The 24034-nt window shown below is 40.9% G+C and overlaps 1 protein-coding gene across 1 annotated transcript in view; it reads right to left on the reverse strand.

The window, feature by feature from the left end:
* LOC127197693 (pregnancy zone protein-like) overlaps positions 1 to 24034 on the reverse strand; it is a 43315-nt gene that overhangs the window by 13143 nt on the left and 6138 nt on the right. Inside the window, exons 7-17 of the mRNA XM_051155662.1 lie at positions 23252 to 23336; positions 21717 to 21840; positions 20017 to 20131; positions 19523 to 19632; positions 16507 to 16671; positions 14923 to 15150; positions 14246 to 14309; positions 10628 to 10770; positions 6768 to 6917; positions 5664 to 5853; positions 160 to 317 (exon numbers count right to left, since the gene is read on the reverse strand). Coding sequence (XP_051011619.1) covers positions 160 to 317; positions 5664 to 5853; positions 6768 to 6917; positions 10628 to 10770; positions 14246 to 14309; positions 14923 to 15150; positions 16507 to 16671; positions 19523 to 19632; positions 20017 to 20131; positions 21717 to 21840; positions 23252 to 23336 — 1532 coding nt within the window. The remainder of the gene's footprint in view (positions 1 to 159; positions 318 to 5663; positions 5854 to 6767; positions 6918 to 10627; positions 10771 to 14245; positions 14310 to 14922; positions 15151 to 16506; positions 16672 to 19522; positions 19633 to 20016; positions 20132 to 21716; positions 21841 to 23251; positions 23337 to 24034) is intronic.

Consider the following 24034-nt stretch of genomic DNA (forward strand, 5'->3'; position numbering starts at 1 on the left):
AACTCCTGTTAACTGAGAACCACGTAAGCGGGGAGAAGACTTGTTTTGCTGTGAGATGGTAGAACTAAAAGGATCAGGGACCAGATGACCTGGAGCACCAGAGCAGGACTCACACCCTCAACCCATGCTAAGTCCCAGGGAGCACTCAACTCACTCTACTGTCACCAGGTCCCAGATCCAGGTCTCCGGGAAGAACTTCCGCATAGTCTCTTTTACTTCCCCCGTCAGAACCTGAAGGTTTTCTTCCCTGTCCACCTGGGAGGTCATTCTCATAACGTCACCTCTTGTGGCTCCTACCATAGCCATTCCTTGAGGCACTGACATGAGGAGAAAACATAGGAGTCCCACAGTGAGTCCCATTCTCTTGATTTTGCATAGTTGTCTGTTCCTTATATAGAAGAGGGTCACTTACCCAATAGTCACTTTAAAAATATTTCTATGTGTAGTTTTTATATTTTACACATGTGTTCTATGGCCTCCCTGAATAGAGGTGGGTATTTTTTTTTTCTTTATAAATAAAGCAGATGTAGTTTTCTTTAAGATGGCTGTCCTTTTGAAATGATAGTTATGTCTCCCACTGGTACTGACAACGAACATCAAAAAACAAGAAAGGAAATTAGCTGCAGCAAGATTTCAGAAACACCCGTTTAACGGTGAACACAGCAGTAAGCAGTAGGCTCCTGGAATGTGCGTGTTACACACTCTAACTTTGGAACCAGATCACACTCAGTACGGGCCTGTGTAACTGAGTGTGGAGGTTGGGACAATGTGGGCAACAATAAAAGACCTCTACACATATTACAACTAAAAGCTAATTCATTATCAAAGGTACAATGAGTCTTAGGTGTTCTCTCTGTTTGCACCATCGGTTTGCTCTACCTTTGGAGCTAAGCATAGAACATGTGTACTTTGCACTGCCTGTCATTGCTTGGAATACCCTGGTTCAAATCCCAGGCTGTTGTGCGTATGAGCTGCAGCAGGTTTTATTCTCCATACAGAGGTTTCTGCTCTATTAGAAGCATAATGGTTTAATAAAAGAGTTCTAATATTTTCCTTTGAGCATAGAGGTATCAAACTAGTCTATCTTCGGATTGTATCATTTTAGAATGTCTGAATTTTAAAAACTGCTGTTGTTTGAATTGTTGACTTGTGTTTGATAAAAACACCGTTCAATGAATTTTAGCATGGAATCAGCATAGAATGTCTAATAATTTCTGAAGTGGCCATAAACACGCATCTAATGCTTTTACTGTGTATTTATGTGAAATATCACTCTCAGCATTGATGAGTGTAAGTCTATATATAAACCAGGCTGAAAAATACTGAAGATGCTTCAGATCTTACTGTATCTATTAATTAAAAAAAATTTTTTTATTATTAATTTATTCTTGTTACATCTCATGGTTATCCCATCCCTTGTAACCTCCCATTCTTCCCTCCCTCCCATTTTCTCTTTACTCCCCTCCCCTATGACTGTGCCTGAGGGGGACCTCCTCCCCCTGTATATGATCATAGGGTATCAAGTTTCTTCTTGGTAGCCTGCTATCCTTCCTCTGAGTGTCACCAGGTCTCCCCCTCCAGGGGACATGGTCAAATATGAGGCACCAGAGTATGTGTGAAAGTCATACTCCACTCTCCACTCAACTGTGGAGAATGTCCTGTCCATTGGCTAGATCTGGGTAGGGGTTTGAAGTTTATAGCCTGTATTGTCCTTGGCTGGTGCCATAGTTTGAGCGGGACCCCTGGGCCCAAATAAGCCTATCATAATGTTCTTCTTGTAGGTTTCTAGGACCCTCTGGATCCTTCTATTTTGCTATTCTCCCATGCTTCTCTCATCTAGAGTCCCAATAGGATGTCCTCCCCTCTGTCCCAGTTTCCTGGTAAGTGAAGGCTTTCATGGGGACATGCCCCTTGGGCTAGTATGCAGATATAAGTGAGTATATACCATTTGAGTCTCTCTGCTTCTGGGTTAACTCACTCATTATGATCATTTCTAGCTCAATCCATTTGTCCACAAATTTTGGGAATTCCTTGTTTTTAATAGCTGAGTATGGTATCTATTATTATTTAATCTAAATTTAATCTTTAGGCATCTAAAGTTTAATTCTTTATACAAATATCGTCAAGCCCATTGACCTCATTAGTATGCAAGTCTGCTTTTGTCTTTAGAAAATGTAAATTTATAAGTATACCAAAAATAAATTGGCTTATGATTCCCTGCCATTAAACATTTTATACTCACAGTTATGTGATACAGCTACACGCCAAGGTTACATTTGGAAAGAAGTTACAAACGCACAAAGTTAGATGCCACAGGGATTGGTTGTCGTCTAACCAGGAGACTACACCACTTGGAACTTAAAGGTGCTCATTGGTTGATGGGAAGCGAAGGATGGGGAGGGAATTCCAGGGAGAGAGCTGTGCAACCATATTTGCAAAGGTGGGAAGGCACCTGCAGAGTTAATGAAAAGCCCCTCTACAGTAGAATGTCTGTTTCAGGAGTGTGCTTACCGTAGTCAAGCCAATCCTAAGTGTACTTATCCTAACTCCCTGGAATTAGGATAAAGAAATCTTTTAAGGAAAGACTCAGTGAGACAAAAGATATGGTCTCACAGATAGTATCTGTGTGAGCCTAAAGATAAGCGACATGAGCCCGGCACGGTGGCGCACGCCTTTAATCCCAGCACTCGGGAGGCAGAGGCAGGCGGAGAGCTGTGAGTTCGAGGCCAGCCTGGTCTACAAAGTGAGTCCAGGACAGCCAGGGCTGTTACCAAGAGAAACTCTGTCTTGAAAACCAAAAAACCAAAAAAACAAAAAAAAACAAAAAACAAAACAAAACAAAAAACAAGATAAGCAACGTGAAACCTAGCCTCTGAGAGGGAACCAAAGCCTCAGACGCTGTCATGGCTGATGTGGGTGTGGTATCTACAGAGCACAGAGAGGATATGGAGAAGCCAGATGGTTGATGTCTAGAACGGAAAGGCCAATTTTGACAAGGGAAAGGAGATTGGGGAGGGAAGTGAGGGAGAGGAGAGGACAGGGAGGAGGAGAGAAACAGTAATCACAGATGTGATTGTGAACGCATTGCCAAAAGAGCTGCATGGAGCCAATATGTATAAATTCACTATGTATAAAAATGTTCTATAAATGCCCACCCTACCCCAGTTTTTTGCTCCCATTATTCTAGAAGACAAACAAAGCACACCCTTACCTCTTCCGCTGCTGTAGGCTACAGCCGCTCCGGGGTAGGGAAACTCTTGACAATAGTTTTGTTTGTAGATTTTGGTGTTGGTAAAAATATTTAATCCTGCAGACTGGAAAAAAAAAAATTACATGTTAAAGCATATTGGAAAACCCAGTCTTAAGGCAGTGATTATTTTCTTGGGTTCATGCGGGGGTTTTCATCACTGTTTGACACACGGTTCCTAGGATCAGTGCAGAGATTCTTCATTGAGTGGAGAAAAGTTACGACACATGGTAGAGTCAGGGAACATTAAGGCCATGGGGCTAATGACTGTGAAGTGTCATTCAAGTCTGTTTCTTCTGATCTCTACTTTAAAATATTGTCTCCTAGGCCTAATGCCTCTGTAATGGTGTTTTTATTTTATTTTGTTTATTTATTTATTTTTGGCCTTACGTTATTTTCCTTTTCCTCAGAAAATACCTGCATTTATATGTTTGAATAAATGGGTGCCTGGACAGACAAAACGTCTGGATTTAATGCTGAGAGAATCTGTCCTTTCCTTGACTTTGCTCTTGAAATGGTGGGTTGCATTGGCATCAACTACTCCTTCCCCGAGCACCTGTACTCAGCTCACCCATTGGAAATTCCCCCTCTCTCCTATTTCAGTTTATTGTAACTGAGATCTTCTCCAAAGTACTGACACCGCGTTCATCTGAACCCTTGTCACCTACCTGTCCCCATTGCTCACTTTCAATGTTAGCCACAAATAAAAGCCCCTCAGTATCTTAGCTCACAGCCTGTGGGACACTGTGTGACTAGTCACTGTTGTGATGTGAAATAGAAAGAAAGAAATAATAAATGAAAGATTAAACAGATGATTTTGGAAGCTGCCAAGAGGAGACCTCAATTCCTCTCTACTAAGCTGCAGACTCTATAGGAAGAATTATATATCTTTTTAAAGTAAAGCAAAGGATTTTAGTCTATTTTGATAGTATAAAATTTTATTCTCAATCTGGATATACTTTACTCTCATAGCTCTGCTTATTTGTTGTTAATCTTAAAAACATACATTGAACACAGATGGGATTTTATTAATAAGACCAACCATTGACAGACAGGGCCTTGTGAAATTAAAAAGCTTTGCAAAGCAAAGGGACCAGTGGATTGATTGTGAAAGGACTGTCTGCGGAAGGGGAGAAAATGTTGGCCAACTGTACATCTGACAGAAGATTACTAGCTATAATATACAAAGAACTCAAAAAGCCCTAAACAGCAAGAAATTTACCCCATAAGGAAACAAGTTAGTAAAATGAACAGATAAAAATATAAGTAGTCATAAACAATGAAACAAGCTCAACTTCTTTAGTGATTAGAAAAAATGTAAATCAAGACCACGTTGAGATTCCATATTAGTGCAGTCAGAATGGCAGCCATTGAGGAAAACAAAAAAAACCCCAGCAAATATTGACAAAGAAATGGATAAAGGGAACTCTTATATACACTGCTGCCAGCAGTGTAAACTAGTCCAGCACTATGGAAATGTGGAGGTTTCTCAAGAAACTAAAAGGGGGTAGATATTCCATATGACTATATTATCCCTTTACCCAAAGCCCTGAAAGTCAGGCTATCACAGAGTCACTTTCATTTCTGTCTTACTGAATCACTGTTTGCAACAGCTAGCACATAGAACCAACTTAGCTGTCTAAAAACAGAGGCATGGATACAAAAAATGTGAGATTTATATATATATATATATATATATATATATATATATATATATATATATATATACACACACATATATACGCATATATGCATATATGTGATTTATTTACAGCTGCAAAGAACAATGACGCCATGTAATTTTCAGGAAAATATGCAACTGGAGATAATCATATTTAGTGAACTAAACCAGTCTCAGAAAGAAAAACATTATATATTTTTAATGATTCTGTGTTTGCTCTCATTTGTGGCTCCTAGACTTTATAGAGCTATATAAAGTCCTGTGTGCATATATTAATGAAAGTGGAAGCCAAACAGTCTAGGGGTCAAGGCAGGGTGGGAATCACCGGAAGAGGAGAGAAAGGGAAGGGTGGGGCATTACCATGCGAAAATGATCAACAAACAATGTATACACAGATACTTTAAAAAATTTAAGGAATTTATTGTGCAAATGACTTATATTATGGCTGCCAAGAAGGTACTTATATATTAATCTCTAATACACACATATGGGGGGGGCAGAGAGAGAGAGAGAGAGAGAGAGAGAGAGAGAGAGAGAGAGAGAGAGGAGAAATAGTAAGCCCCTTGTATTTAAGGTGCCAAAGAAATCCTGGTCGCTATGTGTGTACAAAGTAATGAGCCCATGCCTCTGAGAGTCTTTTCTTTTAATTAGCATTTTGCTAGAGAGAGGGAAGGGTTCTATTGTTGGGCTTGGAAGTATTGGATTTTGCATCTTAACACAGACTTAGAAATCAGCTCTGGTGTGATTCAAGAGAGATTACCTTAAAAATGCTGTTCATGTCGTACTCGCCCATGGCCTGCTTTGGTACGTACACAATCCCGTTAAGAGTAATCTCTTCTGAACGGATGCAGCTTTCACCATCATCGTGGCTTAGCATGGCAAACCAAGCAGCAGAGTTAGCCTTTACTGGCAGCAAATTATAGATCTGTACATTGGACAACAAAGGGAAATCATTTCTTGTTCTATTGCTTAAAGGTTTTTAAACATGACAGTGCTCAATATGGAACGGAAACTTCCATGGTTTTATCCACCCTTGCCATGAGTATGATGTGAGGGATGAGGCAGGGAATCACAGAAAGAAGTTTCTAACCCTCATGGAAAAGCACAACACTTAAAGACATGAGAAGTTGGGAGGTATAGCTCAATTCGTATAATCCTGGTCTAACCCAGCATGCTAGTTCAGGCTATCATCCCAGCACTTGGGAGATGGAGCCTTGGGTACCAATAACTCAAGGTCGTCCTTAGTTGTCTCATGTATTTAAGGACAGCCTGGACCTGCATGAGACTCTTTCTAGAAAATTAAGTGAATTGATCAAAATTGATTTGAATGTAGGAGACTATGAAGATGAGCACTAGAGGATGCAGAGGGAGAGAGGATGGATAACGGGTACTCAGAGACATCTGGACCGTTTCTGAACCATTTGTCATAGTTATCCTGGACTCAGCAGTGTTGGATCTGCAGGCAAGATTCAGGGGAGAACTGTAAAACAGGTGAAGAATCTGCAAAGCTCGTAAGTGAGGATGCCTCTTTGAAAATGCAAAGACATTTAAAAAGATGAGTTTGAGAAGAAACTGTTTTTGTACACTCTTAAGAGCAGTTAGTGTTTGATTTCAGGGAAAGTACAAAAACCTGGCATCTTACACAATCACCTTAATTATCATTCACTTGTTAAAAAGACCAGGATAAAATGAGACAATTCTGTAAAGTGTCAGCATTTGTGTCATTCGGTCAGTGGCTGTTAGGAAATTACATTATGCTTATCCCTGTAAGGATCTTGTCTTTTGTGGTTATGGTTTATGGTCAGCATTTTGTGATGCCCAACACAGCAATGGACTCACTGATTTAGGCGAGAGTTCAGCTTGGGGCTTCAGAAGCAGCACGCTCTGGTCTACAGCCCTGAGGGCGCAGAGGGACTGGGGCGTGGCTGTGACCTTCAAGTGGGCTTCGGATGCTGGCAGGCTCTGCGCTGGTGAGAAACTCAAATCCACCTGCAAAGAGCACGTGATTATAGCAGTATGTTGAAGAAGGAGGAGGAGGAGGAGGAGAAGATTATTGTCTTGACTCTCTTCTTCAGTCCATGCCGAGGTGTTTTATTTTAATTTATTTCCTTTCTCTTTCTCAATCTTACAGCAGGTTTACTTTCCTAGGATCTCCCCCATTCAACATCTTCAGAATGACCTGCAAATGTGGCACCAATATTCTTAATTTTCTTTCTCTTTCTCCAACTGGTAGGAAGTAAGTTGATTTTGATACCACTGAAATAGAATCCAGTATGGTACTGAAAACACTCTGGAGGAGGAAGTCGCAGAACTTTGGTGGCTGACCTATCTGTGTGAGGAGTTGGTGAGATTAAACAAAGAACCTTCTCCAGTCATGGTCACATGACATTCTAACGTACAGGCAGCACTGATGACCATTAAATATCTCATATGTATTTTAAGATGTAAGTATGAGCCAGGCAGTGGTGGTGGTCGTGTTTAATTCCGCCACTCAGGAAAGAGAGGCAGACGGATCTCCGTGACTTTGAGGCCAACTTGGTCTACCTCTGAGTTCTAGAACAGCCAGAGCCTTTCCACAGAGAAACCTTGTCTCCAAACAAACAAGCAAACAAAAAGATTTAAGTATGTCGGGAAATTTAAAAGTTTACTAAGCATCTGAACTCTTAAGTGTTTTTGGAGTACAGAAGAGTGGAACAATGGGAGGTTAGAGTTTTGATTGTGGAATGTTTGGTTTCCTTTGTTGATGTAGATAGGGTTTTTTGTTTGTTTGTTTGTTTTGTTTTTGTTTTTGTTTTGAGATAAGGTTTCTCTGTGTAGCCTTGGCTGTCTTGGACTCAATTTGTAGACAAGGCTGGCCTCGAACTCAGAGATCTGCCTGCCTCTGCCTCCCAAAATTCTGGGATTATAGGTGTGTTCCACCATACACAGCTGATGTAGATAGTTCTTAACTCTCTTCTGTTTGTTTGTTTTGTTCTGTTCCAATGTGTTAGTTTTTGCTTTGTTTTATTTTGTTATTTCCCTCTAGAAGTCTGTTTTTTTGTTTTTGTTTTTGTTTTTTTGAGACAGTGTTTCTCTGTGTATCCTTGGCTGCCCTGGAACTCATTCTGGATGGCCTAGAACTCACAGAGATATGCTTGTCTCTGCCTCCCTGAGTGCTGGGATATAGGGCGTGCATCACCACCATCCAGCAACTTAGTAGAATTACACTTTACTTGGTCAGTGAGGTTCACTATCACAAGGGAGAAGTTTTAAATCATGCCTGTTATGAAGACTTCTTAAGTATCTTTATTTTTAGAAATTTAGGTTCATTAAAGTGAATTTGAGTCTATGTCAAGTGAACAAGTTAGTCATTTGAGATTACGATCGGATAAAAATATTATGTGCTGAGAAATGGGCGTGACAGAAAAACGTAAAGTTGCTTATTGATGCAAAAACCAGACAAGAAACTTAATGTATGTTTTGAAGGAAGCTGCCCTAGCTACAATAATCAATGTTATCCTTAGTGACTAATTACATCTAGTTGAGGATAACAGTAAAAAATATTTGGGGTTAGGTTTCGAAGGAAAAGAGTTACCTATACTTTTATCATGATGGGATAATATGATGCAAAATGCCCCAAAGTCTGATGATCAACACCCAAGACATTTTTACGTTATTTTTTAGGACTTTGCATGGATGCAGATCAGATCACAGGGTCCATCACATCTGAACTGAAAACCTCAGACATCACTTCCATTCCACCTTAACCACATGGAAAATCAACTCATGTCGGGGTTTGTGTCTACAGGAGAGGAAGAAGAAAACCGCAACACAACAGCTGTTTGTTTTAGGGAGGGAGCAATTTCCAGCACTGGACTCAAAACCATTTCTTTTTCCATTTGGCTTATTTTTTTAACTTAATTTGAGATAGGGTCTTGTAAACATCCCAACTTGGCTTTGAACTCACTGTGTATCCCAGGTTCCTGCTGAAACCTCCAAGGCCTGACTTGCATTGTTTTCTCTTATTTGCCTTTCCACTATACCCAAACAAGCATTCACAGGGCTAGCTGCCTGAAAAAAAACATTTAAACTAATACATATTTAACATGTATACCCTGTCTTAAAGGAAAGACACTTGAAATTATTGAAGCAGTTTTTCTCTGTCCAATAAAAAGTTGAAAAAAATAAACTGGGTTGAAAAGACACATCCCAGTAGGACTGCAGGTCCTTCCTTACTCTCTCAGGCTCCTCTTTGCTCATCTCCTAGCAGGGTCCTAAATTAGTAACTACCAGATCTGTTCTTCCAGCGTTTTGGTAGCACACTTACTAGATGTGTATATGTAATGTGAATACAGCTGCCACAGCAGAACTGTCCACTTGCTGTAAATAGACATAATCCTCCTAGACGTAGTTTTGAAAAACAAAAAGCTGGCTGACGTTGACAGAGCCCATCTACCAGAGTAGTAAAAAGTCAGATAACCAGCGCCAATTCTGCTCAGATAAAACTTACTTATGGCTTAGTGGAGTTCACACTACAGCTTTGTAATCTTTAAAAAAAATAAAAGATACCATTGACAGGCTGGAGAGATGTTTCAGATGTTAAGAGCACTGCCTGTTCTCCCAGTGGTCTTGAGTTCAATTCCTAGCAACCACATGGTGGCTCACAACCATCTATAATGGGATCTGGTGCCCTCTTCTGGTGTGCAGCTACACATGTGGACAGAATACTGTATTTTTAAAAAAATCTCATTGACAGGGTAAGTTTTATATTTTAATTCTTATTGGTGTGTCAAAAACCCTGTTTTCTGTCAAAACAAAAGTTCTGACAAAGTGTCAAAACACTTTTCTGTCTATATTGAGGAGCTAAATTTAAACTCACAGGAACACATTCTCCTGGAGTGTATGAATCAAAGGTATGCTAGGGAATTGATGGCAGAAGACTGACACAGCTTGATGAAACTGCATTTTCAATGGAAAGTCTGGCAGCAAACTATTTCAAAATAATTTAAAAGTTTGACATGGGGCCTGGAGATATGGCTCAGCAGTTAAGAGCACTGGCTGCTTTCCCAGAGGACCTGGGTTCATTCCTCAGCACCCACATGGCTGCTCACAGCCATCTGTAACTTCAGTTCCAGGAGATTCCATGCCCTATTCTGGCTTTCACAGGCAACAAGCACACAGAAGGTGCACAGACATAGATATGGGCAAAACACCCATATGCATAAAATAAAATGACAATAGTATCTATAATTAATATACACTAAGGTTTGCTGCAGAATAGATTTTGAAACCCACATGAGTCTTTTAAATTGAAAAAGAAGTCTGCCTGTGGCCACCTACTTTGGGTACTGCCACTAGAACTCACAGCTAGGGACTGCTGTCTACCACTACAGTGGGGTGTGCCAAAAGTCTCTAGCTGTTAAGGTGTGTCTCCTCTCACTAACTGGAGAGACACTACGGGGCATGTTTAAGAACCCTGTGTGGTGGTTTCAAAATACATATTAAGCAAGGGTGGTGTATGATTCTAATTCTAATACTTGGAAAGCAGAGACAGGAGGATCTCTCTGAGTTTGAGGCCAACCTGGTCTATACAGTAAGTTCTTGGACAGCCAGGGCTACATAGAGAAGCCTTGTCTCAAAAATAAAACAGATATGACTCTTTATTGCCCACACTTATAAACAAGAGAGTAAAAGGATCAGGCTTAGACACACACACTCACCTTATTGGCAAAACAGTTTTCTATCTCAAGTTCCTGAGTGTCAGCGACAATTTCTTCATTAGGTAAAATAGCATAGACGAGCAGCTGGGCCACAGGAGCCATGCCTGGCTCCACTTGAATCGGGAAGGAAGACACCCCTTTCACTGGACAATAAGGATGAGGAAGATTCGAGACTATGGGTTAGGAGTGGATTCTCAATGATTTCATATCAGAACAATTCTTAGAATATTTAAGAATTCGCATTTAGATCACATAAGAAGGACTTAACACACAGTGGCGCTTGATAAATGCCTGCTGAACGAACGTGCATTCAGTGGTGCTTCATACATGCATGCTGAACGAATGTGCATTCAGTGGTGCTTCATACATGCATGTTGAACGAATGTGCACTTAGTGGTGCTTGATAAATGCATGCTGACTGAATGGTGTTTTTATAGATACAGCTTTAATTCTATCCCCCAGGTAAGAAGGAAAATCATTTAGTCTATGTCTGTTTCTAAAGGTTTTTATATTTTATTTAATATGTATAAGTATATCTGGGCAACATATGAGTACAGTGCCCACAAAAGCCAGAAGAAGCTATCAGAGCACCTGGAACTGGAGTTACAGGTGGTTGTGTGTAGTGAGAGTTTTGGTTTCTTTAAAACATACAAATATTATAAGAATGTATTTCACTTTAAATGATGATTTGCCTTTCATTTTAAACTATGACTATGATTTGCCTCCTGCTGTAGCAGGGGCATGGCTTTGTCAGCTATGACTAGTTCCTGCGAGTATGTAACAGTTGGAATTCAGAGGGTATATAAATGCTAGCTCTAGATAACAATTGAGTTGCAATCTGAATAAATTACTTCAATAAGATTTAAAAATTTCAAAAAAAAAAAAAAAAAAGCTAGATCTCTGAGAGATTGGGTGGGTTGCTGGTTGGTTGCAGTTTATTAAGCAGTTGTGAGCAAAGAGGAAACAACAAGAAGAAATTACTTATCCTGACAGCAAAGATCAGACTTGCCCCAAGGATGTCAACACTTCTCATCAGTCGGAAGTCATCTAATGATCATGTCTCCCCCTTTCCCTCCATCCCTTCTTCTCTCCAATCTAGTGAGGGGTTACAAAAGTGGAAGAAGAGGGGTAGGGAAGTGAAGAGGCCAAAAGAACTCTCAAGGTAGCAAAAGTCCAGCTACAGTTATGAGTCACCTCAAGGGTGCTGAGAACTGCACTTGGGTCCTCTGGAAAAGCAGCCAGTGCTCTTTGCCACGGAGGCATCTCTCCAGCCACTGAAAAGCACAGCTTTGGTGAGACCGCAGAGGCCGAAGAGATGCGACATACCTAAGGACCCCATGGTGAGCCTGCCTTTAGAGTCTTTATTAGACTGGCAGATTCACGATGCTAAAAGTCCTCTAGGAAGTAGGCAGAGTGAGAGCCATCATCTAGTAGGCATCTTAGAGAAGACTTAACATGGTACAAACAGACAGGAAAAACGCGGAGATTAAAAGTAATGCCAGGTGTTTGGCGCTCTAAGATGGTGGGCGAGAGGCAGCCAACAGCCACTACTGCTGCGGAGGGAAAATGAAATTAACTAGGGAGCAGTTGCTTTCAGGGGCGGGTGACTGCAGAAGCATGCTAAGTTCAGAAGGAAAAACAACCTACTCAGCGGGGAACGTCTTTGGCAGCTATTCACATAACAGAGCACTGAGGTCCAGAATGTATGTAATGAGAAAAAAAAAAATTAAAAGAACAAACAATATAATCACAAAAAAATAAAAAATAAAAATGGGTGAGCGGCACGTGTGCAGCGCCGGAAGAAGCTCATGGTCGATGAACGTGAACATCGCTCAGGCTCTGCGGCCATCAGAGAAATGGAAATCATATTTACACTGAGATTCTACTTCGTTCCAGTCAGAATGGCAGAAAAGAAAACATGAGCGAACAGCCTGAATGCTAGCGAAGGAGACGCAGAGCCTTTAACCGCACTTGGGGAGACTGTCAATCAGGGCAGTCACCCGTGGTAAGCACCATGGAAGAGCCTCAAGAAACTAAAAATAGAAGGACCCCTTTGAAGAGATGATATGTGTGACTCACAGATCTCTCCTACGCTTCAGCAAAAGTCAAAATGAGGGATGGCAGTCTCCAGAAAAAAAAAAAAAATCCATGGAGAAACTTTTGTCTAGTAGGGTATGCAATACCTTTGTGGCGTACAGGAGGAGGATGGCACAATTTCTGAGGAATTTTTTTCTGAAAGAGACACTGTGATCTTGGACTAAAAAGGACAGGGGTGGTAAATAAAAGGAGAGTGTTTGAACCTTCTAAGTATAGGACACAAAACCAGCTGTGTGCACATGCTCTGCTTAGCAGGGAAAGGAAGGGTGCTTGCAAGCAGAGTTAAGAGGACAGAGACACCAAACGAAAAGGACCAACTGCTCTGTGGTGGAATCGGGGACTCTTTGAGTGGATTTCATATCTCTCCAGACAGATAATTTTCACCCTGGCATGGACTGGATCCAAGGCCTTGACACCTAATTTAGATGATTGGAGATGATGCAGTTTTGGACTGTTTTGCTGATACTCGTGGGCTTCCAGTTAAAGGCTGTGAAGGACTGAGGTGTTTGCTATTGGAGAGACTGAATTTGACTTGTTGGCTCGGCATGTGGATTTTGAAATGCTTGTGGTAAGCAGCATTATAATCTTGGATACTTAGACCTGGAAATCTTGGAGTATGTTACCCTATGTGTTAATAAAGCCTTTGCGGATGTTAAACTGGGACCTTGAGATGTGAAAATTGGTTTGAATTATCCAGGTGGAGTAATGCCATTACAAAGATGGCTATAAGAAGGGAGGCAGGTAGGTGAGAATTGAAGATGGAGTTCTGCTGGCTTTGAGGGCAAAGGAAGGGGCTACTAATCAAGGCATGGCAGAGGAGGCACTTAGGACAGCAAGAACACTGGGTCTTCTTAGCACTCAACATCTAATCCCAGCCCTGGGAAGGCAGAGGCAGGAAGATCGCTGTGAGTTCGAGGCCAGCTTGGTCTACAAAGCGAGTTGAGGACAGCCAAGGCTACACAGAGAAACCCTGTCTCGAAAAACAAAAAAAACAAACAGACAAAAGAAAAACTTGACTTGAGCCCAGTGAGATGTCTGCACGGAAATATAAGATAAGAGATTTATGTTGTTACATGCCAGGAAATCTGTGGTAATCCATCATGGCAGCAACAGGGATCTGACACATGAATGCATGAAGAAAAATTTCTTCCGTCATTTGTTCTTTTTACAGTTTGGATTACTTTTTGCCTTTTGAAAATAATTATGAAGTTAATACATTTTACTTCAGGAATAAACACCTAAAATCCAGAAGTAGTGTTCTGAAGAGCTTCCTCACTGCATTACAGAGGGCTGCCATGCACTTCCTATAATATAAGAGAGGCTCTAGCTTGCCTAGTTGTTGAGGGTTGGCAAGATGAGAGGGCGGTAAGAAAAGAAAGGGGGTGGGTTGGGGATTTAGCTCAGTGCTAGAGAGCTTGCTTAGCGAGCACAAGGCCCTGGATTCAGTCCTCAGCTCTGGAAAAACAAAAACAAAAACAACAAAACAAAACAGAACAAAACAAACAAGCAAAAGACGCTCACTGTTTCCTTGTTCAAGTGACAACACGTGACTTCCTGAGTTGTAGATGCTCCCCCTTGCTTTGATCTGAAGACAGAAGGAAACACATCCATTACCATTGTAAGGTCTGTCTGCCTATCTTCGGCATACTCACAAGGTATAGATAACCATCATGTTACTGCAACTCAGGAGTTCTTTTTACTACAAGGTGGAGGCAAATGCACGATATAAGTATCCTCTGTTGTTAGTCTTATTTTAAAAATAGACAAAATGTGTTGTTCATTCTCTGTGTGCCTGGCTCTGAAATAAGGTAATTTGAACAATTCAGCTTGTATAATAATTATGTGGACTATTGTTTTCAGTATTCCGGTGAGATAACTGTTTGTGAGGGTGTAGTCTAGTAAATTATCCACAGTCTCAGGACTATGAAGAGGTGAGAGGGAAATTATAACTATTGTAAATCTGATACTTTTTCATAAGAATAAAGGAACATTATTTAGAGTCAATATTTCAGTAGTAAACAGGGCAAATGATGGATTGAAGCATGATTAATTTTATAGGAAACACTTTATCTTCCAGGATAATAAACAAAAACTCCAATATTAACACCGATGTCCTATAAAACCCACTATTTTGAAAGGAACCTAGTAAATTTGGTGTCTATACAATTAGAAAGAGATGCAGTGATTTTTATTCTTACCAGATAGTGAAAGGTTAAGGCTTTTTCATCCCTCAGAATATCTTCATTTAAGATGTAGTGTATCCGAATATCCTGAGATTGCTCACAGGCCAAAGTACCAAAAACAAGCTCAAGATGAATATAACTCTTGCTTGGGGAAAAGATATGAGATGCAGAATAATCTGCCTGTGTGTGATGTTCACTAAGCCACCAGTTATCATAGCAGGGACTGTTCTCCTTGTATATGGCCTAATGGGAAAATGAACAATACATTTGGATTTAGTGTTTTATCTATAATCTATCTATCTATCATTTGTCTGTCTGTCTACCTATCTATCTATATCTAATTTCTTCTATTATCTGTCTATCATCTATCTATCTTTTATCTATTTATCCATCCATCTATCTATCATTTACCAATATGGTACCTTTTTATAAAGAGGGTGTGTCCTTAAGTTTAGAAGCACTTCCCCACCTCCCTGTTAAGGTTATTTAAGTTTTTGTATCTCAGGCTGGCTTTTAAACACACTATTCTTGCTTGTGCTTCCAGAGTGCTGGGATCAAGAAATGCTCATCATGCCTGCAAAACTCATGTACTCTTATTCTGCACAGATTTATTTCATCATTTGCACACAAGAGCAACTATTTTACTTTCCTTATTTGTTCCTTTACCATTTCATACATACATTCTTTGATCAAGTGCCTCATTTTATTTTATTTTTTCTTATCCCATTATGCATCCCACTAAATCTCTTTTTTTTTCTGAGTCTCTCTCCTGTCATGCATTTGCGTGTGTGTGTGTGTGACAGAGAGAGAGAGAGAGAGAGAGAGAGAGAGAGAGAGAGAGAGAGAGAGAGAGAGACCCATTGCATGGGTTGGGGGGTTATTCAATTAAGTGGGGGCAATGTACCAAGGCTACATTACTGAGAAATATGGTTTCCCTCCCCCTGCTAGCTCAGTGTTTCTCCATCTGTGGGTCCCAACCCCTTTGTACTTTGAACAACTCTTTCACAGGGGTCCCATATCAGATGTCCTGCATATCGCATATTTATATTATGACTCATAACAGTAGCAAAATTAAAGTTATGAAGTAGCAATGAAAATAATTTTATGGTTGGGGTTCACCACAACATGAGGAACTGTATTCAAGAGTTACAGCTTTAGGAAGATTGAGAACCACTGGTCTAGTTCCTTTGGCAGGGGTGGGGCCTTATGAGCCCCTGCCCTATCCTTCATTCTAGGTCCAGCCTTGTACAGGTTCTGTGTAGGTAGCTACTCTCTTGCAGCTTTATTGCATAAGGTTATTTGACTGTTCAAGCACAAACAGAAATGATATTCTGGTAAAGGAATCAGGCACAATTTAACTGGTAATAGAGCTATGAAAATATTAAAAACTTGAAGGCAATTGCAGGATAATCGTTCCAATCAGTGCTCCTGAAGTCAGAGCATGGTGCTCCTGACACAGAACTTTCTGGCCTTCCTTGTTTGTTCCCACGTTGCCCAGTTTGTCTTATTTCCTATCACACGTGTGCCTCTCACACATCCTTAAGTTGTGTAGTCCTGTGACCTAAGCCTTTTTAGCCCCACATGCCCACGCCTTCTTACCACAATTCTCATGAACGAAAACGTGAAGTTGGAAGTATCAATGACAATGTTGGCCAAGCCATGCTCGTCAGTAGTGTAAGTGGGCAACCGCTGCATAGCTGGACCCACATAGACGGATACATTTTTGTTGGGCATTGGTTGATCCTTCTCATCAAGAAGAAGAACCTAGGAACAGAGAAGTGACAACTGGTTACAAATGCCAGCTAGCCACACCATCTTCTCGCTGTGCTCTGTTTACGTCTTCATTTCTTGCTCTGTCTCTGTCCTTTGCTGAGGATCTTCACATCTGCGAGTGAGACTCATTTTCTGAGCTTTAAACTTTTATTTTTATTTTATTGTTTTTAGTTGATTTTATTTACATTTTATTTTACCTGCATGGGTGTTTGGTCTACACGGATATCTGTGTGCCAAGTGTGTGCCTGGTGTCCTGGGAGTTCAGAAGAGGGCATCGGATGCCTTAGAACTGGAATTACAGGTGTTTTGAGCTGCCGTGTGGATGTTGTGAATTGCACCTGGGTCTTCTGAAAGTGTAGCTCTTAGCCACTGAGACATCTCTCTGGCCCCTCATTTTATTATTTTAAATTAAAAACAGTAACACTATAATTTTAGAGTACAATGTTATGTCTTGATAACTGCATATAAGGTGGAATGGTAACATCTAACTAATGAACATCTCCGTCACAGCTAGTGCTTTGTTTTGTTTTGTTTAAATGAGAGAGGGTACTGGAATGACACGTGGAAGCCGGGCTCAGCCCTGTGGAGGGCCACAAAAACCATGGGAACCTGATAAGGGCGCCATGTGATCTCCTACAGCTTTGAGAACGTGCCTTTAATCCCAGCACTCCTGGAGGCAGAGGCAGGTGGATCGCTGTGAGTTCGAGGCCAGCCTGGTCTACAAAGCGAGTCCAAAACAGCCAAGTCTACACACAGAAACCCTGTCTCAAACAAACAAACAAAAAAGAGATAGGGCCTGTGCTGGTTAGTTTTGTGTCAGCTTGACACAAGCTAACATCCTTTTAGAAGAGGGAACATGAACTGAGAAAATTGTCCTCAGCAGATTGGCTTGAGGCAAAAGCCTGTGGTGCATTTTCTTGATTGATGGCATGGGAAGGCCCAGCCCATTGTGGGTGGTCCCACCCTTGGGCAGGTGATCCTAAGTTGCATAAAAAAGCAAACTGAGAAAACCACGAGGAGCAAGCCAATTAGCAGCGGTCCCCCATGGCCTCTGCCTCAGTTCGAGCCTTCAGTGAGCCACCATCTCTGTTTCTATCTTCAATTTCTAGGGAACTCATAGGTTTTTGTTTTCTCATGATCTTCTCTCTGCCTGTGGTGACTTTACCAAATCACAACATACTTGATATGAAATACTAAGATGAACGAAGAAGAAAGTGTAAAAGTCAAATTCAGATATAGAAGTCAAAATATAAGCGAGGATATTGCCTGTAAATTTAGCTCCAAGATTATTTGCTCTAAAAGCAAATTTGAAAAATGCCTATAACTGAGCTGGGTGTGGTGGCACAAACCTTTAATCTCAGCACTCAGGGAGGCAGAGGCAGACAGAATTTTTGTGAGTTCGAGGCCAACCTGGTCTACAGAGCAAGGCCAGGACAGCCAGGACCACACAGAGAAACCCTGTCTCAAAAAACCAAAAACTAACAAAAAGAAAGAAAGAAAGAAAAAAAAAAAAAAAACAAAAAAAAAAAAAAAAAAAAAAAAAAAAAAAAAAAAAAAAAAAAAAAAAAAGGAAAGAAAAAGAAAAAAAAAAAAAAAAAGAAACGCCTAAAACTTTAGCTATACTATATAAACATAAATGAGTGGTTTACTCAATTGTATTATCTGACCTAAAAGTGACCAAAATTACAAATATTGCTTTAACACTGAAAAAGAAGTCTTTAAAAATTTCAGTAATTAAAAATTTCATCATCTAGATGACAGGTTATTGATATTTCTTAGTTGTTAAATGTCTCCCGAAGGCTTGGACCCTAAAGTGGTGCTATTGGTAGGGGGGTTGAGGCCCTCAGGTTGTTGGGAGAGTGCTGTTAAAGGAGACTAGAATCCTAGCTCTCTCTCTTTGTCATGAGAGGTAGAATTTGTCCTACTCTATGACTCCACTGTAATGTGTGGTCTCACAACACACACACACACACACACACACACACACACACACACACACATCTCATAATGAACTGAGACTCCCAAGACTCCAGGCCAAAATAGACCTTTTCCCTTTACAAGTTAATGGTGTCAAGTGTCTTGTTATAGTAATGGGAAACTGACTAACACAATTACTTAAAAGAAATTATTTCTATGAAAAACTGCATTAGAAGGGCTTTGTTTACAAAGAGGGCATCAAGGGGAAATTAGCCAAACTACACAGGAAAAAAATGTATTACAGAGGCATGCAAGGAAATTGATGATATTGCAGAGGCATGCAAGGAAATTGATTAAAAATTTGCTTTGTTTTCCAAAATTTCACTATCCCTGATAAATGTAAAATTTGCTATAATTATTGTAATGTATTTTGATTTTGCCGCTAAATATTTTTTTCTCAAAAACCTTATGCCTGGGGTTGGGGGTGTGGCTCAGTGAGTGAAATGCTTCTTGTGAGTGCATGAGGGTGCAGGTTCCCAGCACTGCACACATGCTGGTGGGTGCGATAACCTCCCTTAGATTCCGACGCTCGGAATGCTGAGACGTGGAGTATCTGCAGCAAGGTAGCCAGCTAAGACTAGCCGGGTCTGTCAAGCTCTGAGTTCAAGTGAGAGACCCTGCCTAAATGACCAAGGTAGAGAACGCCTGAGGAGGACTTCTGACGTCAGCCTTGAGCATCCATACATGCACAGTGACGTGCACACAGGTACCCACATACATGTGTGCCGATACTCATGTAAAGATGTGTACATGTGTATGTGTCTCTCTCTCTCTCTCTCACACACACACACACACACACACACAAACACACACACACACAAGCATTTCATGCCCCTAAGTATGATTATAGGGGAAAATATTTTACCTGTGCAAACAAAGGTAGCCCAGGCCTGTAGTGTCTACTCGATTTAGTAAATGACAGTTTGGATAAGGTACTGGTGATTTCACACGATCCATAACCACTTAGTTCCATTCCTGAAAAAGAAAAAAATGCGAAGTTGGCTTTGTGTATTTGAAAACTTCCACCTCAGCTCTTCTCTGTTATTACAAGATGCTGCCATAATTTGTGAATGACTTGATGAGCTATCATATCCAATATATTTTAATTTATTCTGTACCTTCTGCTAACTTTATTTCAAAATATCAGTTTATTTAGGACATTCCCAACTATATCCGAAGCTAGTCATGCATTTTAGAACACACAAACACACACATACACCTTCTGTTTTTAAACATTTAATTTCTTGAGATTGGTGACCTATCATTTTCAGAATATGCAGAAAATATGAAGTATTCAAAATAGAATTGGAGTTTGATACGTTTCCACTTAAGGGACGTTTATTAAAAATAAATACAGACCTGTCCCTTCCTCTTTGATTCTGGCTTCCACTTCTAATTTCATGTCGTAGCCTCTTAATCTTGGCTGGAATACTTTGGTTTTTATAACTTGTCTGAAACATCCTTTGTCATTGGCCTGAAGAGAAGAGGTGAGAGATCCTGAGTTCTCTGATTTTCCATTAAAAAAAAAAAAATTCTGGCTATAAGTATATAAAAACATTTTAATCTTCAGATACCTTTCTGGTGTGTTTCCTTCCCCAACCCCAAGGATGACACAGCTCTTTGTTAATCTCTGGGTTCCTCATAGCCTTTGCTTCCCCTTGTCCTTCCAAAAATGGACCCCATTTCTACTACATCTACTTTCCTAGAGTTTCCGAGTGTACCATCTTATTTTGTAATTATAGCTCTTTGTAACTGTTGTTCTTATGATAATATTGTTTCTCTCCATGCTTCTGTTGGCCAGCAGTATTTGTCTAGTCAAAGGATATATGTGTTCCCAATGTCTTAGACCTCAAGAAAATATAGTTACAGATAGGCAGAATCTATAGGGTAACAACAAAGGCCGACAAGGACACAGAGAAGAGGAAACTCTCACACAGTGGAAATGTAAGCTACTCCAGCCACTAAGGAACTCAGAATGGATTAAAAAAAAATCAGGTTTCTGAACTAAATATTGTGACCTATGTTTTTATAGAGATTTATTTCTAATTTGTACCTATGTACATGTAAATAATTATTACATAACAAATTTAATTAGCCCCGGCACCTTTGGTAACTTCCCTTGCAGTCTCCATGGTGTGGCTGCTCTAATGGCTGTCCTTGAATTTTAACACATGCTCCCCTTGAAATCAGAATGCACACATACAACTTCTGACATGTGTATGGGTGTTTTGCCTGCATGTGTGCCTAGGTACCACGTGCATGCAATGCCCATAGAGGCTAGAAGACAGTGTGGCATTTTCCTGAAGCCGGTCAAAGGCTGCCTGCTGCCACGTGGGTGTTGGGAACTGCACTTAGATCCTCAGCGAGAGCAACAAATGCTCTTAACTACTGAGCTGTCTCTCCAGGCCCACAAGTTCTTTTTGAGACGGGTTATCATTTCAGCCCATATCAGCTTTGACCTTATTATATAGCCAAGGATGACCTTGAAATTCTGTTCTTGCCTTTGCTTCCCAATTAACCAGGATGACAGGTGTGAGCCTCCACACTCAGCCTCATCCAATGTTTTCAGTGCAACGCGCATTCTACTCTCAGTTGTTTTCCTTAGTTAATCCTCATTAATCCTCCTCTGTGACATAATAGGGACCTCTAATTGCTATCTTCCAGGCCTTCCTCTTCTGAGCCAGACATCCATTTACTGTTCAGTATTTTTCCCTTTGTCATTTGGCAATGACCTGCCACTGGGTCCTCACTTCCCCAGTCCTTAACACCTGATACCTACTCTTCTGTGACAAAAGCCAGTTCTGGACAAGTCTTTATCCTTTTAGAACATGGCGTGTTGATTGCTGTTGGCAAGAAAATGACAAGGTTGGCCAAATGCATGCAATCATAGACTCATGAGCTCGTCTTCATCCGGAATCCTAACACGAGCAGCCACTCTCACATTTCTTCCCGTTGCTCCAGAGTCTCACTTGGTGACATTTCGCATGTACCCCTTACCTTGTTGCACTTGGCACTGCAGCTCTTGAGGAAGTAAGAGGTAGGGAGTGGCTTCTACGTACCTGCTTGCTGAATTCTTCACAGATGCTTTCTGGGTTTTGGCTAGAGCATCTGGGGCGGTATTGTGAATATTTTCTGCACACACTAATTGTCACCAGACCAGGAACAGGCTTTCCATATGTGTATCTAGAACAATAAAGTGATCATCCCAAATGCCATTGAGTGTGAGTGACACAGGTGTCTCTTCACCATCTTGTTTGTTCATCTCCCTGGTGTTGCACTCCAAGAAAGCTCATGATAGCAGGCTGTGACCTGCCTAAGTGTGAATGTGCCTGCAATTCTAAGACAATGTACCTTCAGCGAACCTTTTGAAAATTATCTACATGGAGAGATGCTAATTTAGTATTTTTCCAAGGTTCTTTCCTTTCTTCCTTCCTTCTTTCCTTTCTTTCTTTTTAAAATTTTGGCACAAGGTCTCATTATGGAGCTGTGGATGGCTTGGAACTTGCTGTGTATACCAGGCTGGCATAAATTCAGAGATCTGCCTGGCCCCGTCTCTTGATCACTGTGATTAAAGGCTACCACACCTAGCTCTTTCTCTCCTTTCAGTTGAGGCTTTGTCATAAGACCTGTCCTGGTCACTGGAAGGACGGCAGTTAAGAGCACTTGCTGCTCTTCCAGAGAACACAGGTCTGATTCCCAGCACCCACCTGAGGGTTCAGAACCATCTGCAACTCCAGTTCCAGGAGGTGTGATGCCCTTTTCTGGTCTCTGCAAGCACCAGGCATGCATGTGGTACACAGACACACCGGTGGGCAAACCGCCTGTACACATACAGAGTGCTTCCTGTTCTTGCAGAGGGCCTGAGTTCTGTTCCCAGAACCCATGCGAGGTGTCTCACAACTGCCTGCAACTCCAGCCTTAGTGCTTCAGTGGAGCTGATGCCTCTGGGATTCTTGGATACTTGCCCATGTGAGTGACACACATCTACACACCCACATAGTTAATTAAAAAAAAAAAAATTCCATCTCTGTTGTCAGATTACCAACATTATTTTAGGTTAAAAAAAAAAGACACATATATATATATACATATACACATACACACACTACTATGTTTCTAAGGATTTAAAAATGATCAGTGAGAAATTATTTTGGAAAGCTTTGGCTACAAAATAAAAAACATGATTTATAAGTAACGTCGTGATGACTCAGCTTGCTTCTACTTGAATACGGTGGGCGTGTACCACACAAGGCTAGAATCAGTTTCCTGTTTTAGAACGCCCAGTGACCCGTGTTGTGGAGGATCCCTGACTCTTGCCTTAGATTTGTAATTAGGCTTTCTTTACGTGTGGCCAGGGGTTCTAATTTTAATTAAGCTCCTCCCATAGAGTTGATGTAGGCCAATATCCAAAAATCTTCCCTTAGGCCAGCGGTGAGGTTCTTGAGGTTTAGCCACATGGCCATAGATTTCTTCTTGTGCACCCCTTCCAACACCTGTATGTGCTGATAAGTAACTCGTTAGTAAATACTATTTAAAATACATCCTCTCAAATAGATTACAGCAATCAAAATAAGATGAAAAAAATGTAACTCACGAGCCACAGGCAGATACAACAAATTCTTCTTCTAGGAAAGCAATAGCCTTGGGCACATTTACTTGCACCTCAAATTTGGGTAAGACTGTTTTGAATAGAGAAAAAGGAGGGAGTGATAGTTGGTAGGAGACTGCATAAACATGACTAGTGGATTTTGTTGGAGGAATCTATGACAGAACCACAGTGTAAGTACATTACTGTGAGCAGTTTGTACCTTGCTAACTTGAGACTACATTTCCCAGACTCCTCATCTCTGATTTTGTGCATAGGTGGGAGAAGGATCACTGAGTCTAAAGACCACCAGAGTTAGATGTAGGAACAGAAGGGCCAGTGGTTTCAAGTGTGATCGCTCTCATTTCTGCCACATGCTAGTTCCTCTGTCTGACCTCTGAATTATCAGAGGTGACAGCTCTCTGCAGACTCTTCCACTGGTTTCCACTAATTCTCCACTTTGGAAGCTGAAGATGCACCCTCCCAATTCCCTTATGCTCTGACTAACCCATGCCCACTTCAGAACTTGTTAGTCATGGTCTAAGACTTGCCACTTCCTCCTGTTGGACACTTCTTTTTCCAGCCTCTCCCACAGGTGTGAAAGGTATTATCTTATTATGTGCCTGTCATAGAAGGTCTGGAAATCATGTTTTGCTATTGGTTTCCTGATATTGTTTTATGACATCTGCCATCTACATATGCACACATGCATACATCTGCATATGCATACACATGCATACACCACACAGACAGACACACACAACCTTAAGGATTCCAACATCATGATTGCCT

This window comes from Acomys russatus, chromosome 13, assembly GCF_903995435.1.
Source record: "Acomys russatus chromosome 13, mAcoRus1.1, whole genome shotgun sequence".
Lineage (NCBI taxonomy): Eukaryota > Metazoa > Chordata > Mammalia > Rodentia > Muridae > Acomys > Acomys russatus.